The following is a 15,787-nucleotide window of genomic DNA, read 5'->3' on the forward strand; positions in this document are numbered from 1 at the left end:
ATTCTTTTTATATATTTTATTTTTTATTATGTATAATATACCACTTTTCAGCAAAAATTGGCTCCAAAGACTACTTCCAAGTAGGCATTCAGAATGGGAGAAGTGGAATATGTATGGTACCGATATGCATGGCACTTTTTTCTTGCTTCTGGTAGTTGATTACATAGTTACAAGCTCTTCTCTTCAGAGGGTAGGGGCAGAAGGAGCTGCTGATAGACTTGGACTGGGTTTTGGTAAAGATGCCAGCCCAAAAGAGCAGTTCCTGCGTTATTCTGCAGGCTTTTCTTGTACTGCTGTACTTATTAAAAAAAACTTTGAGATATGTTTCTTTTTTCTATTTTCACTGGCTGACATGATAGATGAAATGCATGTGTACATAGGGTATGAAGACACAAAGGCATTACTCCAAGTGCAAATCCCTGTGTCCTCTTGCACTTGTGTTGTTGGTACAAGAGGTCTAAGAGTCAATAGCACTTCCGTTACTCTGGAAGCGCTTACTGAGATTGGAAACATGTTGAGGAGGGTCAGTGATATGTTTCTGATCTTATTAAGTGCTTCTGAAGTTGGGAATGCTCCAGACTCCTAGACCTCTTGTGCAACAGCATGAATGAATGAGAATAGGGATAGTTGCACGAGTAATGATCTCTTCCCACACACAATTCTCACATGTATGCTTCCTTAGGCAGGACTTCAGCCTCTGTATTCTTGGGCTCAGAAGTATTTTTGATACGCCACTAAAGGTTATAGTGGTTTTCTGTGTACATTGTAGTCTGTAATAGAAGAAGACTAACTCAATTGCAAATTTGAATATATGAGGTCCAGTTTGTATCGGAGGCTTTAGAATTATAGGGACATTTTATTTGAGGGATGGGGATTTTATATGAGAAAGTGGGGATGCTCCTTTTGTCACTTGTATTATTGGTCAATTCCAGTAAAGCATTATGTTTCAAAAACTCCAGTAGCAGTAACATTTTAAAAAATAAACTGGCCTGAGGATTCAGTAATGGAATTTCCTTTTAACAAATATTCTGTGGCAAATTCCACTGTTAATTTCTTTCTCTCATTCTAAATGTTCTCTTTTAATATTTTTGTGTAGCGCCATCTTGCGCTAAATACCACAAAAAGTCTTTCTATTTATGCCCACTAGTATGCACTACAGTTTGAGGGATATGGAATTTGACAACTAATAATACTCAGGTTAAATATGACATGAGCTAGAGGAGAACTCCTCCCTTATTAGGCTGCTGCTCCAATGGCAGAGAGTATCTTCTCCTCTGCTTCTGTGGAATGCTTTTTTGGCAGCAACAGAGCTTCCAGTAAGGCTAGAAAGAGACTTCCTTCTGTTACTATAGGAACAGAAGCAGTCACTGCTGGGAAAAACGGGTTTGAGATCTCATGGAGGGTTGGGTCCAGGGTAGATTGATTTCAAATCATGATTTAAATGACCAAAAAAGATTGATCTAAATAACTGGTTTAAATGTTAACAATTAGTGCATTTAGATACTTCCTAAATAAAAGTGCATTAATAAGAATAAATGATTGCTATAGTCTTTATGGAATATTTATTGAATGTTGCTTCATTCTGCCAATTGAGCCTTGCATCTTTGTTGCACATTTGCCACATTTTCCTTTTTTTACCTAGCAAAGGGGTTTCTTCAAAATAATCCCAAATCAAGCCCACTGTAGGGTTTTGTACACAGGTGATTGGAAATCAGTACTAAAACATGCTTTGTTTTTCCAGTGTTCCTTTCTGTTGTAGTCTGCTCCTTTTCCTTTGTCACTTAACTGCCGTATCTCATCCCACCTCAAAAAGTAGTTACTGGGCAGATTAGCCAGTAACATGGTCTCCATAAGATGGAAGGTAAATGGCCATATTCTTTGGTAGGCATGTATGACTCATACCTTTTATAATCAGAATACTGACTTTGAGCCACTTGCAGATCAGGTAGATACTAAGCAAAAAACAGTGGTGACTTGCCAGTTCCTGGACCACAGTATCAAACCATAATATACATACACTAATTATTGTGCTGTATGATGTTTGGCAAAGGTGTTTTCTCCACAGTTCGTTCTTTACAAAGAAAAGCAGCTTGTCATGAGTTCAGTTTTAAGAGATTATAGGTTTGCAGTATGTTCAGATTTCATTTTAAACTATGTTGTTTTAAAAGGGGACATATTGTAGATGATGCTTAGACAACTTTAAAAGAAATGCTTTTACAAAGATATCTAGTTTTATCTACCTTGGTTTGAGAGGATCAAGTGCCATTAAACTAACTGGTAATGATGTTATTGGTAGTGTAACAGGTTCCAGTTTTTGGTTTAGAATAGTTGTAATTGGCTTGGAGTAAATCAGTTGTGAGAGTGAGTGGGAAGTAATTCAGTTTCTGAAACTCAGTTATTTATCAAACTAGGGGAGGCAGTGTTTCACCTGTTGCTAGGAGTGTTGCGTTCATTCTCTTAAGAAATTTAACAAGCCATTATTAGTTCCATATAAAAATTATATTAGGAATTTATTCTTCTCAAAAGTACACTTCTAAAGTGAAGGATACTATTTCCAGTTAGTTTTTAAAATAGTTCCTAGGAAAGACACATTGTAAATATTTCCACTTAAGATTGAAATAGAGAAGACTGGTAAGTGTAAAATATTCATTTTTTGTTATTACAGTGATTGATTCTGTTTAAAAATTGGGGACATTTTGAGCTGGGAACTAGTGTATCACAAAACATGCATATATTTATGGTTGATTTTAATTTAGATATCTTTAATATTTGTAATGGTAAGCTTCCCTATTGGAATTAACAGATCTTATTTCCACATCATTTCATATAAGAACTGCCTATGCATGATCAGATTAGGAGTCTCCAGCACTCTGTCTCCCAACAGTGAGCAATCAAATGCCCCTGAGAACGCTCACAAGCAGAGCAAGAGCAAGACAGCCATCGGCCTTCCCTGCTGTATGCCTCACAGTGTCTGGTAATTGGAGGTATAACTGTCTCTGTACATGGTTAAGAGAGATGCCTCCCATTTAAAAAACAAAACAAAAAAGACAATGAGATTCTTTTTGGTGGATTTCTTAGAACTTGTAAACATTTTCTGAGTCCTCATATATTCTTGTCTGCATTCTTGTTCGTCCTTCTTTAGCGGGTATATAAGCTTACAGCATTAGATATCAACTAATGCTCAATTCCTCCATTATGTTGTCATTCTCTGGACAGTTTGTAAAACTGATCTTAACATAAGCAGAATGTAGTAGGGGCTAGTTCCACTTCCAGGTGAAAGGTGGCCCTTCTGTCACTATCCAAGGGCACTTTAACTGGAAGCACAAGGAATGCACTTTTAACTTTTTGAGGCTAATTTTTCCCCTTTTGAATTAGATTGACACAGAATGTAATACAGTAAATTGACAACTAAATTGTGGATTATATTCCCTGCCAGTGTGCTTTTCTGTTAAGCCGAACACAACTGTTTTTGCTAAACTGTTTCCTAGTAGCCATGTGCAAACATGTCCTTTGCAGTAGTCTCTTGATTGCATTGTCTTGCCTTTATAAGAAAATTTAAGGACTGGCATAATTAGGTGTGCTAAAGCAAGCCATGCATGGTGCAGTTTAGTGCAACTGAGACATGGGAGGAGTCAAAGATCTGTCTCTTTCTAAAGTGAATGTTCTCATACAGACTTTGCAGCTATTAGATGGAAAGGGGAATGTAAGTGATGGACTCTAAGTAGACCCCCTGACCTCTGCAGGAAAAAAGAATATTTGTCATCCATGCTAACTAAATAGATGTTTGCTTGGTTGTGGATATTTAATCAGGGCTTCACCATTGCTTATGATGTGAGTTAGGACTTAGAATCTTGTTGCTTAATTTTGTCATCTTCATAATTTTCTGTTTTGAATGCATCCTTCTATGTGAATATCCATTTGTATGTTCCTTTCATTCTTGTCTTCACTTATGTAGGTTCTGGTTCTCCCAACAATTCTGATGATGATCAAAAAATGAATAATTTTATAGAAAAGGGTACAGTATTTTTGTTTTTAGGAGAATTTTAATTCTTTTTATAGCTTATCTTTTTAGGACATTGACATTTTGTATCAAAATATTATTTGCAGTGAAGACCAAAAGCAGAAAGTTTTCCAAGATGGTAGCCAGTGATATAGGTAGGAACTAGAAAACATTATCCTTTGCTCCTTATCCAGTGCCTTACTCTATGCAGTGCTTAACCCAACAGCAAAACAAAGCAAGCTGCATTGCCTTAATGGTTAAATTAACATTCTCCTAACCATAAGTGGTGTTCCTTTGGGGTGCTTCTTTGCTAGTGTACTGGGCTGAATGATTAATGCAATCAAGGAGACTGGGGTCTTAATTTTCTCTAATTGTATATACTCATCCTTCTAACTGCATATACACATTCTTTTACAAAGTTTTGGTTTTGTATTTAAAACAATTGAAAGGGTTCAATCCTGTATGCATTGCGGCATAAACAGATTTTTAACTTAAATCTTCCAAGTACTAATGCCAATTCCACAATAGCAGTTTATGCTGGAATGAAAGAGGAGATTATTTTTACTTTTAGGAAAAAACACATGATATTTTCATTCCTGTACTTTAGAAATATCTGAGTCCTTATTGCTAACTCACTTGTCATAACTGACAGCAAATTGCAAATAACTTACCACTCATCTTAGTTTTGCAGTGCATGCACAAAGTGGATTAAACCCTTCTACTGTAATAACATAAATATGGTGGCTGCTGAATTATTGAGCGGGACAGTAAGGAATACCTTCTTGCTTGGATATGGTGATTCTACTTTTTCATTTTAGAGTATAATAATTATAACATATATTGGTCTTCTGTTTCAATAGAAGTTAAATTATTTTGCAGGCATTCTCCCTACCTTGGTTTTATTGTTCATCAAGCTTCCTAATCACTTACTTGTAGTGAGATTTTACTAAATATGTGTATATGTGTAGGAATGTATATTTAAGCAGTACCCACTGGATTCCTTATAAATGTGCATTTTCACAACATATTATCTTTTCTTGATCACATTTCTTTGTTCATAAACTCACTTAATTTACCACCATGTTCAAAGTGACTATGGAAAATTTGGATAATTTGATATAAATGTATTGAAATTATCAACTGACCTGGTAACCTGAAGCTACAGTGAGTCAAAATAAGTGCTTTTCTTGGATTGTTGCTTTTATGAAATTAGTGCTCAGTAAAAAGATCAGGCTGAAACTATTTATGTTACAACAGGTGTTTGAGAGAACACTTTTTATATCTAGCCAAATAAACACCCTAGCAGAGTTTGGTATATTTAATCAAAAACACTGTAATGAATTATGCAACATGTTAGTACTTACATCAGTGTTTAAGAGCCAAATTACTCCTTTTGTTAAACACAGTATTTTGTCTTGCACGTGTATATGTTTGAAACTTAAATAAGCCACAGAGGGTAATCAGGATTGGGACAGCGGTGTGTAGGGAGTGGTAATTTAAGCTTTTCCCTCATTCCACAGTCTTGATTAAAATATTGTCTCCAATGCACACAGCTGCTGTTTGTCTTGGGAGGAATACTTCTCTGTACATCAGTCCTGATCAGAGTCTCATGGCTGTTTTCATCTTAAACACACAGATGGCCAAACTGTATGCTTGGATGTAATGTGTGTCACATGGCCCTAAAACTAACTAATATTTTCCATCTTATAACATAACTACATATGTATTTATACATTATATGTTATAACATTATACTAGCCGAACCCGCACAGATCATCTGTGCGCTAGGACTTTGTTGCTCTCCTTGCCCACCACTACAGCCCCTGCTTTATTGCTCAGTGTCAGCCACCCACTCTCACTTGCCACCTCCCCACCGCTCGCTTGCTCACTCGCCTCCTCCCCGTTGCTCGCTCACCCCCCCTGCTTACTCGCTTGCCCCCTCCCCACCCCTCACTCACCTCCTCCCCTTTCCTCTTCCCTATCTGCATATGGAATCCCCACTGCCCAATCACCATGGTGCTTTTCTCCGATTGGTAAATCACTGTGTGGGCAGGCCTTGCCACATACGACCTTAGTGTATTATATAGAGAGATGTTATGTTATAAATAGATAACTACATTCTCTTGGATTCTTAACGACAGATTCATATGTTATCAGCATGGTACGTTTGCTACTTCTCGTGGCTGGATTTCTCCCTCTGGGCAAGATAATTGAATGTGACGATGTATCATAGGGTGAGCTTCCCATGTTAGCAATGCTGGCTCGTGAGCAGAAGTGCTGGTGTTTTATAATGTCCCTGTTTTTCTGTCCATCTTATGGGATGCTGCTCAACAGAGAAGTGAGGGATCCAGCCAGAAAGAAGTGGCACCTTTGCTTCTCTGTATGAATTGGGACAAAAATCAGAAGCTACTCAAATTAAGGGAAATGCTCACCTAACTGGTGGTTTTGTCCTGACTGAATACTTCACACAGAGAAGTAAAATAAGAATTTGGTATTCACTCAAATACTAAAACTGTTGACACTAAAATTGACAAAATTGTTCGTGATAAAAGGAAGCAGTTATACAATGTGTGATTAATAGGTTTGGGCAATTATTCAGCTGCAAATGGCCAAAAACTGAATAATATGCACCCCAAGCCCCACAACTGTTCCCACTGTCACACAAAGTGGTGTTGTGCACAGTGCTGGCTAGGGTCTTTAAAGAGAACTGGAAGTCACAGCCATAGCAAGTCACAGTAACATCCGGGAAAGTGTGCATGGATTGCTGAGAAATATATGTAGTCCAGAAACTACAAAAGGTACAGAATGCGGCAGCCAGGTTGGTTCATGGCACAACCTGAAGGGACCATATAACATTGATTCTGAAAGAATTGCACTGGCTGTTGATATGTTTCTGAGCGAAATATAAAGGTCATTTATAGGTCATTACCTATAAAGCCCTGAATGGCTTAGCCTAAGGTATTTAAGAGACTGCCTTTTTTGTCACAAACCCTGCCACCTATTAACATCATCTGGGGAGGTCCGGTTACAGTTGCAACTCAGGGTGGTGGCAACTCAGGACCGGACCTTCTCTGTGGCTTCCCCAGGGCTTTGGAATGTACTCCCTGTCAAAATAAGAGCTTCGCCATCTCTGATTGCTTTTAAAAATACCCTTAAGACCTGTTTTCCCAGGCTTTTAATTGAATTGATTTTAAACTGTTTAATTGTATTACTCTGTGAATTGTTTTTAATCTGTGAAACTGTTTTTTAAATTTTATATTGTAATTTGGACTGTGTACACCACCTAGTGTTGTATATAAATATGATCAATAAAGTGTAATCCTTCCAAGCTCTTCTCCCTTGGAGTTCTACAGAGAAAGAGTAGGGGAAAGCTACACTTCCCAGCATTCCATGCATGTCTTCCCAGATACAGCTGCAGTTTTCAGTGGGTTCCTGTTCTCTTTAAGGGTCCTCCCCAGTGCTACGCTCAACACCACTCGGAACTTAGATAAGTGGCAGGAGCAGCCATCTCCACATGGGCCAGGGCGGATGGGCAAGTTAGCTTCAGCCATCCAAAGCCAAATAATTGCACAGGCCTAGTGACTAAACTATAAAACCTGTGTGATATTGTGCATAAATGCTTGTAAAAATAACTCAGATGATTCTGTAGATCTACTGATAGCTGTTAAACATGATAGTCAAAACTACAACTTCTGCTTTCAGAGGCTATATGCTTCAGATTCTGAGGATGGCAGTGTGAGCTGCCCTAATGCCCTGCATGTGAACTCCTGTAACTGAAGTCAGGTGTGTTGGGAGCCCACCGGTGGCTGCGGGACAGGTCCCTGCCAGCAGCTCCCTTCTGCGCTGATTTTGCTGCATGCATGTCAGCATGCACGCCCAAGTCACACCCCCTGCATCCACTTCAGATATGGGGGCATGGTATCTGATAGGATGGGGCTATTTAGTCCCATTGCAAAGTTTCCCCTCATAGAGAGAGGAGCTCCTAGTCAGCGGTTCAACGAACTGCTTGCTGGGATGGGGAAACTTTGCAATGCAGCTGAATAGTCCTTTCCAGGCATTGGCCACGCCCCCTGCATCTGACATGGATGCAGAGGGAGTGGTCACTATGGATCCTTCGCAGCCAGCATTTATCTGAAACGTGTCAAGGCATCCCCACACCCAGAGCACACCCTGCTCCCAATCCTCCTGCATCCAGCCAGTGAGTTTGCTAGCTGGGAGCATGAGGCGTGCCCCTCTCCTTCCCAGCCAGCGTTTCATTGAACGACTCAGTTTTTTCAGTGAAACACTGGCTGGGAAGAAGAAGGGCACACCTCACGCTCCCAGCTGGTGAACTGATTGGCTGGGGTTTAGGAGTGTCAGAAGTGGGGTGTGCTGTGGGGCTGCCTTGATGGCTCCCCCAGATCCCAGCAGCCGAGGGTCACTCATCCACCCCCACCCCCCCGCTCCATTGTTCCCACACTCCTGATTTAAGTAATTTGGCTGGCCAGGTTAGGCAGACAGAACACTGAGCCAATTGTCTTATCCATCATGGCAGTTCTTATGGTCTGGTTTTAAAAGAGGATTGGTATATATATACTTAACATGTCAAAGCTACTCATTTGTCCACTGTGTTACCAAATATATTTTGCATACCTTCAACAGAGTGGCCCAACTAGTGGTCAGCTGCTGTATAAAATTCTAATGGAAGGTGTAGTAAGATTAGCAGGAAAGTATTACTCCTATTGGTCTCTCCAAGTACCATCTAATTTCTCCTAACCCTCACCAATCAAGGAGGATATGAATCTCATATCTTGTGGGTGCTTGCATCCCTCCAAGCATTCTGTCACCATCAAAGGATGACAAAACAAAATCTAAGCAAGATCATTCTGAACCAGACTTTTATTCTAATTGTGGTATCCAAGTTGGACCAAATGTAAACAATTCTGTCTGAAAAGTGCCTACCGAAATGTAAGTGCATTATAAATTACTGTCTCCAGGATGAATGAGGAGACCAAAACACAGAGTTCTTGGATTAGGCCCACTATATGACTCTGCATAGATGCAATGGTACAGATTTTTAAAACTGCCACCATCACCAGCACAGCACATATGTTAAACAATGCTCTGTGCAATGCTAGATTTTATTCAGTACAGGTGTCCTGTTTGCACACTAACTGACTCAACTATGGTTGCTCCCCTGTATACTCTGAGGAAGCAGTATACAAGGAAGTTAGGATAATAGGAAGAGGGTTCTTGTGGTTTATTAAGCCAGTGGCCCATGGAAACTACTTAATTTTTTTAGCAGCTTTATTGACTACACAATTACAACTTGGCATTCTCTCAACCTTCTGTCCAGTAATCTTGTCTGTGAACTCCCCTTTTAAGGACTGTACAAATCTTTGGATCATCCTCCTGCGGACAGGATAAGAAACTCAATGGCAAGTGCAAATTATCCTTGCTCTTGCAATTTGTTATACAATTGTATCAAGAGTTCTAGGCTCAGGACAAAAATTCTGGGCTACCTTGAGATTATTTTGAGTAGGAATTTAAAAGCAGTTGATCATTTGATAAAGTCCATGGCTGTAATTGACATTGGGTTTGTTTGTATTTTCCTGCCCAGGTAACTAGAGCTCTCTCTGCCGGCTTCCTTGCCCCTTGCTCGTTGAAAAGCTAAGGAGCCACACAGGCTTTGCATGATGGGAAAGGGCCCTTAAGTGCAATCATATCCACCGCATGAGTCATCTCAATCTTTCACAGAGTAACTAGGGCATCAACAAGAGTGCCATCCATGCCAACAGGAAACTTAGGGGCAGGAATCCCTCAGATTCCATAAGTCTCCAGGGCAGGCCATCTGAATAGGTCAGCCAACCTCATGGAGGGGAGTAGCTGCTGCAAGTCAAAACCTCAGCAGGAAGTGGCATGACGATGACAAATTGAAGACCCCCACATACAGACCATGATCTCACTGGCCAGTTCAAAACACAGTCAAAGTGTGTCTAAGCCAGCGTGGTGTAGGGGTTAGAGTGCTGGACTAGGATCGGGGAGACCCGAGTTCAAATCCCCATTCAGCCATGAAACTAGCTGGGTGACTCTGGGCCAGTCACTTCTCTCTCAGCCTAGCCTACTTCACAGGGTTGTTGTGAAAGAGAAACTCAAGTATGTAGTACACTGCTCTGGGCTCCTTGGAGGAAGAGCGGGATATAAATGTAGTAGTAGTAGTAGTAGTAAAATAATAATCCTAAGCGAACTTCTTGCAGTAGCACAAATTTACTCATTCTGCAAGCACACCATTGCTTTGGATGTAGCTAGTGCATAGAGTTAGACCACCTGCCGATAGGTGTGCCATGCGATCTGGGGTAGTTGCTTAATTTACCTCTTCTGTGCTATACCACTATATCACTAGGTATTGACTGCCAGAATCTTTGGATGTCATGTTTGGTCAAATGAGGCTCCTGTTGAGAAATTCTTGGGTACAGTGCGTGATTACTTTAGCTAAAATGAGCAATTTCATTTATCATTTTATGTGCGCTGGTCCTCTTTAATCCTAGAGATTGATATGTGGCTAGACCACAGAAGTTCCCTCATCAGTTTCTCTGACCAGTTGTAAATATAACCATTATAAACCAAACCAAAGATAATGTTTTCTGGAGAACACTAGTATCCTTGCCATGGTGGACATGTGGGCAGATTGACCCTATTAGGGATGTGCACGAGCTGGTTTGGTGCCTCCTCTGGGAAGCGCTGAACCAACTTAGGCACTAGCGTTTGAGCTGGCTCAATGGTGTGGGGAGCTGTTCCCTTAAGGAGCCAGTAAGGAGCTCCTTACCTGCTCCTCCCTGCCCCACTGCTTTTCCGGGCACATCGCCTGCTCCCCAACTGTCCGGGTGGGGCTGCGGCACTCTTTACTGCAGCCTCCGCACAGCATTGGCACATGCATGTGCCAGCTATATGCATGGTCAGCATAGTGTTGCTGACCACACAAACACTGCACGGAGGCTGCAGGGAACAGCTCCACATGGCCGGTTGGAGACTGGGAGCCGCACCTGGAAAAGCGGCCAGGCAGGGAGAACAGGTAAGGAGCTGCTTACCGGCTTCTTAGGGGAACCACTCCTCAACCTGCCAGCCCATGTACAAGCTGTTCGTGCACAACTCTAGTCCCTAGAAACCAGGCCTGCTCAACTTAGGCCCCCCAGAGGTTTTTGGACTACAACTCCCATAATCCCCAGCCACAGTAGCCAATAGCCAAGGATTATGGGAGTTGTAGGCCAACATCTGCAGGAGGGCCGAAGTTGAGCAGGCCTGCTATAAACTGAGAACCAGTGCTCCAAGCTTTGCTGTTAGGTCCTTCCCTTGTTTGTGAGCTGTTTACTAATATGTGACGCTTTGTGTTCTAATTCTTGAAGATGTTTGTTCTGTGAAGCTGGACATTTTGATTAGGCACTGCATTAAAATGTTCCAGTACTGAGAAGCCTATTTTTATTTCAGGGAATGAAATCTCCAGTGCTCGTTAAGATTTTGTTCAAGCTTTGTAAACTGTCTAAATAAAAATTTTCCATGTGTGGGTCTGTGTGCATGTGCCAACTGTTGTCTTGCTCCTCTGTTGCCAAAAGTGTCTCCATTGTGACGTGAGTGAAGAAACACTGGTTTTAAAACAATCAGAATTAATTTTTTCTTAATTGTAGTTGTGACTTTTGAAAGATCAACCTTTTTAGAAGTAACACAAACATATAAAAGTCTTCACTCATAATCTCTAAAAACTGAATTCATGTCACTCTACCAAGCCCATTAAAGCCTGCTTTTCTATGTATAAGAATGCACAGGAAGTGTATGACTTTTTTGTGTGTAGTTGTTTGCAAGATTTTCAAGCTTACCTCATAATTAACTTTTCCTGAGTTGTGTCAGATAACTATTGGGAAAAGTTCATGTGAGACAGCAAACACTTTTTTGGCTGGGGGCAGCCAGAGAGAGAGCTAATGGCCTTTCCTTTAAGCTGGGTCTGGACACTCCTGCCGAGCATCCATTGCTACTTGGGCAATCTGAGTGGCTCTTCTAATGGATTGAACCAGCAGCTACTTGAAACTTTATTTATCTGGCTTCCTCATTGCATCAGCTGCTCTGTAGGCTCTTCAGGCCTAACTTAAAAATTAGACTATTGCTGCTGCTGAAATAGGGAGGATTATTGAAGCTTCCCTTCTTCTCAAGGATAACTTGAGAGAGCTACTTTAGGGTGCTTCAGCTGCTTTAAGTCAAGCTGAATTTTAGGAGGATTTAGGATTGGCTTGTAACGCTTTGACTTCCAAACTGGAGGCATTAATTTCACCCCCTCCAAGTTTCATGCCTTCACTTCTAATAAGCATTAGAAGTATGAAATATTATTCTATTGTCTTTATTATTGTGCGAATTATGAATATTTAGATGCTGCCAAAGCAGCATGGACATGTGCTTTCCATTTCACAAAAAGACTGTTTTGCTTAGTTAATCATCAGGTCTAGCTTCTGGAAAGGTTCTGGGCAGTTGGAGCAAAACTTGTTAACTATGTATTTTTCACGCATCTGTCCTGCTTATATATAAAGTGAGTACTGATGGTGGGTCTAGTCTAATTCTTTCCTCCTGTTTACTTCTCTGCACTCAGTCACTTGAAGCAATTTCCCCCCAGTCTGGCTAATTTCCTAAATTGAAATTAAGCTGGGCAAAAGGTGACTGCCATTACAGAGCAGCAAAGTAGGGTGATCAAGGATGAGCTTCCCTAAGCGTTATTCATACCTTGTTGTAAAAATAAGAGAAGCTTATACCTTTGCATTGCTTTGGATATGAATGGGTCAGATGCCATGATATGTCTAGCTTTCGCTGTTAGTGCTGAGTGAGTAACCGAGGGTGAGGGGTGTGGGCGTGTAAAGAGAGTGAGTGTGACTGACTTTCACAATTGTTCCCCAAGCAGATGACTTCTGCAACAGGCCTGTAGTCGGCATGACTTGATATTTTGGCTTGTACTGTACTTATGTGTGATATAAAGGTTCTGTTTAGTTGCAAACAAACTAGTATTGTTGCTTATTTAAAAGATATATGTATTAGAAAGTTGAAAACTTTCTTTACATCAACCCTCTTTGTTGATTTAACATTTAAATTTGTGATTTAAATTGCCTTAATTTAATTAATCTGTTCACCTTCCACAAACTATCCTCCAATAGTTATGCTCATTGACAATTTAAATATGAATTAAGAAAAATGGCCCATTTTTAATTTATTTTTGTTTAACGATCTTATTTCCCACCCTTTTGCTTCTGCAAGTCACCCAGGTGAGCTAACATTAAAAACAATATTGCACAAATATATAAAAAGCATAACAGCTTTACACATTATTAAACAATAAATAAAAACTGAAAAGCAAGATCTTACAACTGCCTGACTAAAACAAACTAAAAGGACAATTACCAACAAACCACCCCTGAAACACCCTCTTCAAAAGAATGCTCTTAAGAGCATTGAACAGTTGCCCTCAGTGTGTTCCCATCAGCTGCAAGCATATACGTTAGCAACTGTATAGCAAATAGAGCTCTTAAGAAGAAGAGTTTTACTCTTTGGTTATTTTTCACTGTAATTCCAACTCTCCTTAATACCATATTTTGGCTCAGTCGCCATAGTAGTTGTGTTTCACCTCTCCCACACCCCCGCAGATTTCTTTCATCTTTTCTGTGCCCATACTCAAACTTAGGAAGAAAATTGGAAAGGCTGTTTTTAAGTAACAGTTGGCCTCATCTTGATTTCCATTTACTATCAAGTTAGTTTTTTGGACAACCATACAGAGCCATAACATCTAACACACCATAAGAAAGATGTGCTTGAACCGAAGTATCATACAGACTTCAGAATCCTAAGAATCATACATACTAGTGTTAAGAAACTGGTCACAGTTCCAAAGAAGACGATTGTCATACTGACATTGACACATAACTAAAGTTATAACTAAAAGTCATAACTAGTTATTGACACATAACTAAAATTGTTATATTTATTACAAATATAAGCTTTCAGTTGTTGCTTAGAACTATTAATTTCTTTACGTTAAAACTATGAGTTTTAATGCTTGGTTTCATATACTCTAAAATATTATCATTCTGGCTTTGTTATAAAATTATACATTATTTTCCAGCAAAGATGTCTAGAAAATTAAGCTTACCAACTGAACTGAAGCCTGAGCTAGGTAAGTATTTGTTTAAAGCCTGTATTAATGGTATTTGTTTCAGCTATCATGACCTTTTCCAAGATTAAAAACATGCTGGTTCACATGTTGCGCAGCATAACACTCGCAGTGCCAATCACCTGTGCTGCTGAGGGCTTGTAGTAAGGTGCTGGCAGTCTTGTAATTTTGCACAAGACTTGTTTCCAATCTAACTAGCGCTTCTGGAGTGCAGGCATGGGTGATTACCACTCCCCATGTTATTGTGCTGTGCAACATGTAGACCAGTGACTTTACTTTGAACTTCCCTAAGTAGGAGAAAATGTCCATTTACCTTCCATTAGGCAGTGCCAACACTTTTTATATGTATTGCATGTTTGCAAAATGTTTTGGCCTTGAAAAGTGTTCTATTTCTTAAAAGCCATGGAAAATCTCACCCATAGCAAGGATATAATTTTTGCTCTTAAGTTTTTAAATTGCAATCATTCTCATTGTCAAGACTGCCTGACATTCTTTGCAGTGTAATGTGAGAGATTCTGAACTGTGTGCACCTCTGCACGCATCTAAAACAATACCCACAGAGTTGCAGAACTAGTCAAGTGTGTTACTATTTAAAATTCAATGATAGCACTTCTGCTGCACAGTGACCATAGCACTGCAGAAGTGTGATTGTGTACTTTTTAGTAGCAGTGCACAAGTCCTTTTCCAAAACTTTGTGGGCATTGATTTAGACACCTGCAGCAGCATGGGTGATTCAGAATCACCCATGTTATACTGTGCAGAAGAGCAGTCACTGCATGATGAGCATGAATAGTATCCTACATAGTTGTCTAGAGCTATTCAGCTATGTTTATTATGCAGTCTGAGCAGTAGCCTACATCAAAGAAATTCACTGATCACTACCCCAATAAGGTTTTAAGTCAAATAGGTCATACTGTAGAATTAGTGAATAGCTGCCTTGAAAGGACCAACTTCTTTTGCTATGTATATCTCAAGAGTGTCCTGATTATTAAAGAAATTTAAGCAAGGATCCAGACAGGCACCTCATTGAAACTCTAATTTATTTCAAATTTAATTTCCTGTGTGGCATGGGAGAATCCAATTCAACAAACCTATCTAAATGTCCCCTTCTAATGAACTAGCTCCTCGTTCAAATGCTTCATATCCTGGCTTCACTATTGAGCCCACTGGTAGGGTTGTGCCCAAAGCGCCTTTCGAGCACTTTTAAGGAAATTGTACCGGGAACTCTTAAGAAAAAGGAGAGCAGGTCCTTACCTGCTCTCCCCCGTTCCATGTAGCTTCCTGTTGGAGTGATGCACATCCCAATAACCCCTCTCTTGATGCCAGCACACATGGCACCCGCACATGCACGGGCACCATTTGCATGGTCAGCATGGTGTTGCTGACAAATCAAATGGCACCCGTGCATGCACAAACACCATCTGTGTGCTGGTGCCACATGGGGGATTACTGGGATGTGTGCTGCCCCAGCAGAAAGCTGCATGGGGTAGGGGATAGCAGGTAAAAGTGCTTGAACCGTGCTTTGGGCACCCACTGGTTTTAAGATCACACAAATTAGCATAAGTCTTTATTATATAACCAATTTAATCTAAATGAAATCTATATGTGTA

At 40.2% G+C, this 15,787-nt stretch overlaps 1 protein-coding gene across 15 annotated transcripts in view; it reads left to right on the forward strand.

Moving 5' to 3' along the window:
• STXBP5 (syntaxin binding protein 5) overlaps positions 1-15,787 on the forward strand; it is a 235,009-nt gene that overhangs the window by 173,337 nt on the left and 45,885 nt on the right. For 6 of the 15 annotated variants that reach the window (XM_053291487.1, XM_053291414.1, XM_053291425.1 and 3 more), the window contains 3 exons: positions 3,956-4,015; positions 4,108-4,155; positions 14,130-14,180. The exons of 3 other annotated variants lie outside the window; for them this stretch is intronic. In XM_053291487.1, the coding sequence (XP_053147462.1) occupies positions 3,956-4,015; positions 4,108-4,155; positions 14,130-14,180 (159 nt within the window). The remainder of the gene's footprint in view (positions 1-3,955; positions 4,016-4,107; positions 4,156-14,129; positions 14,181-15,787) is intronic. 6 more of the 15 variants (XM_053291466.1, XM_053291477.1, XM_053291517.1 and 3 more) reach the window with 2 other exon arrangements.

This window comes from Hemicordylus capensis, chromosome 1 (genome assembly GCF_027244095.1).
Source record: "Hemicordylus capensis ecotype Gifberg chromosome 1, rHemCap1.1.pri, whole genome shotgun sequence".
In the NCBI taxonomy this organism is placed as follows: domain Eukaryota; kingdom Metazoa; phylum Chordata; class Lepidosauria; order Squamata; family Cordylidae; genus Hemicordylus; species Hemicordylus capensis.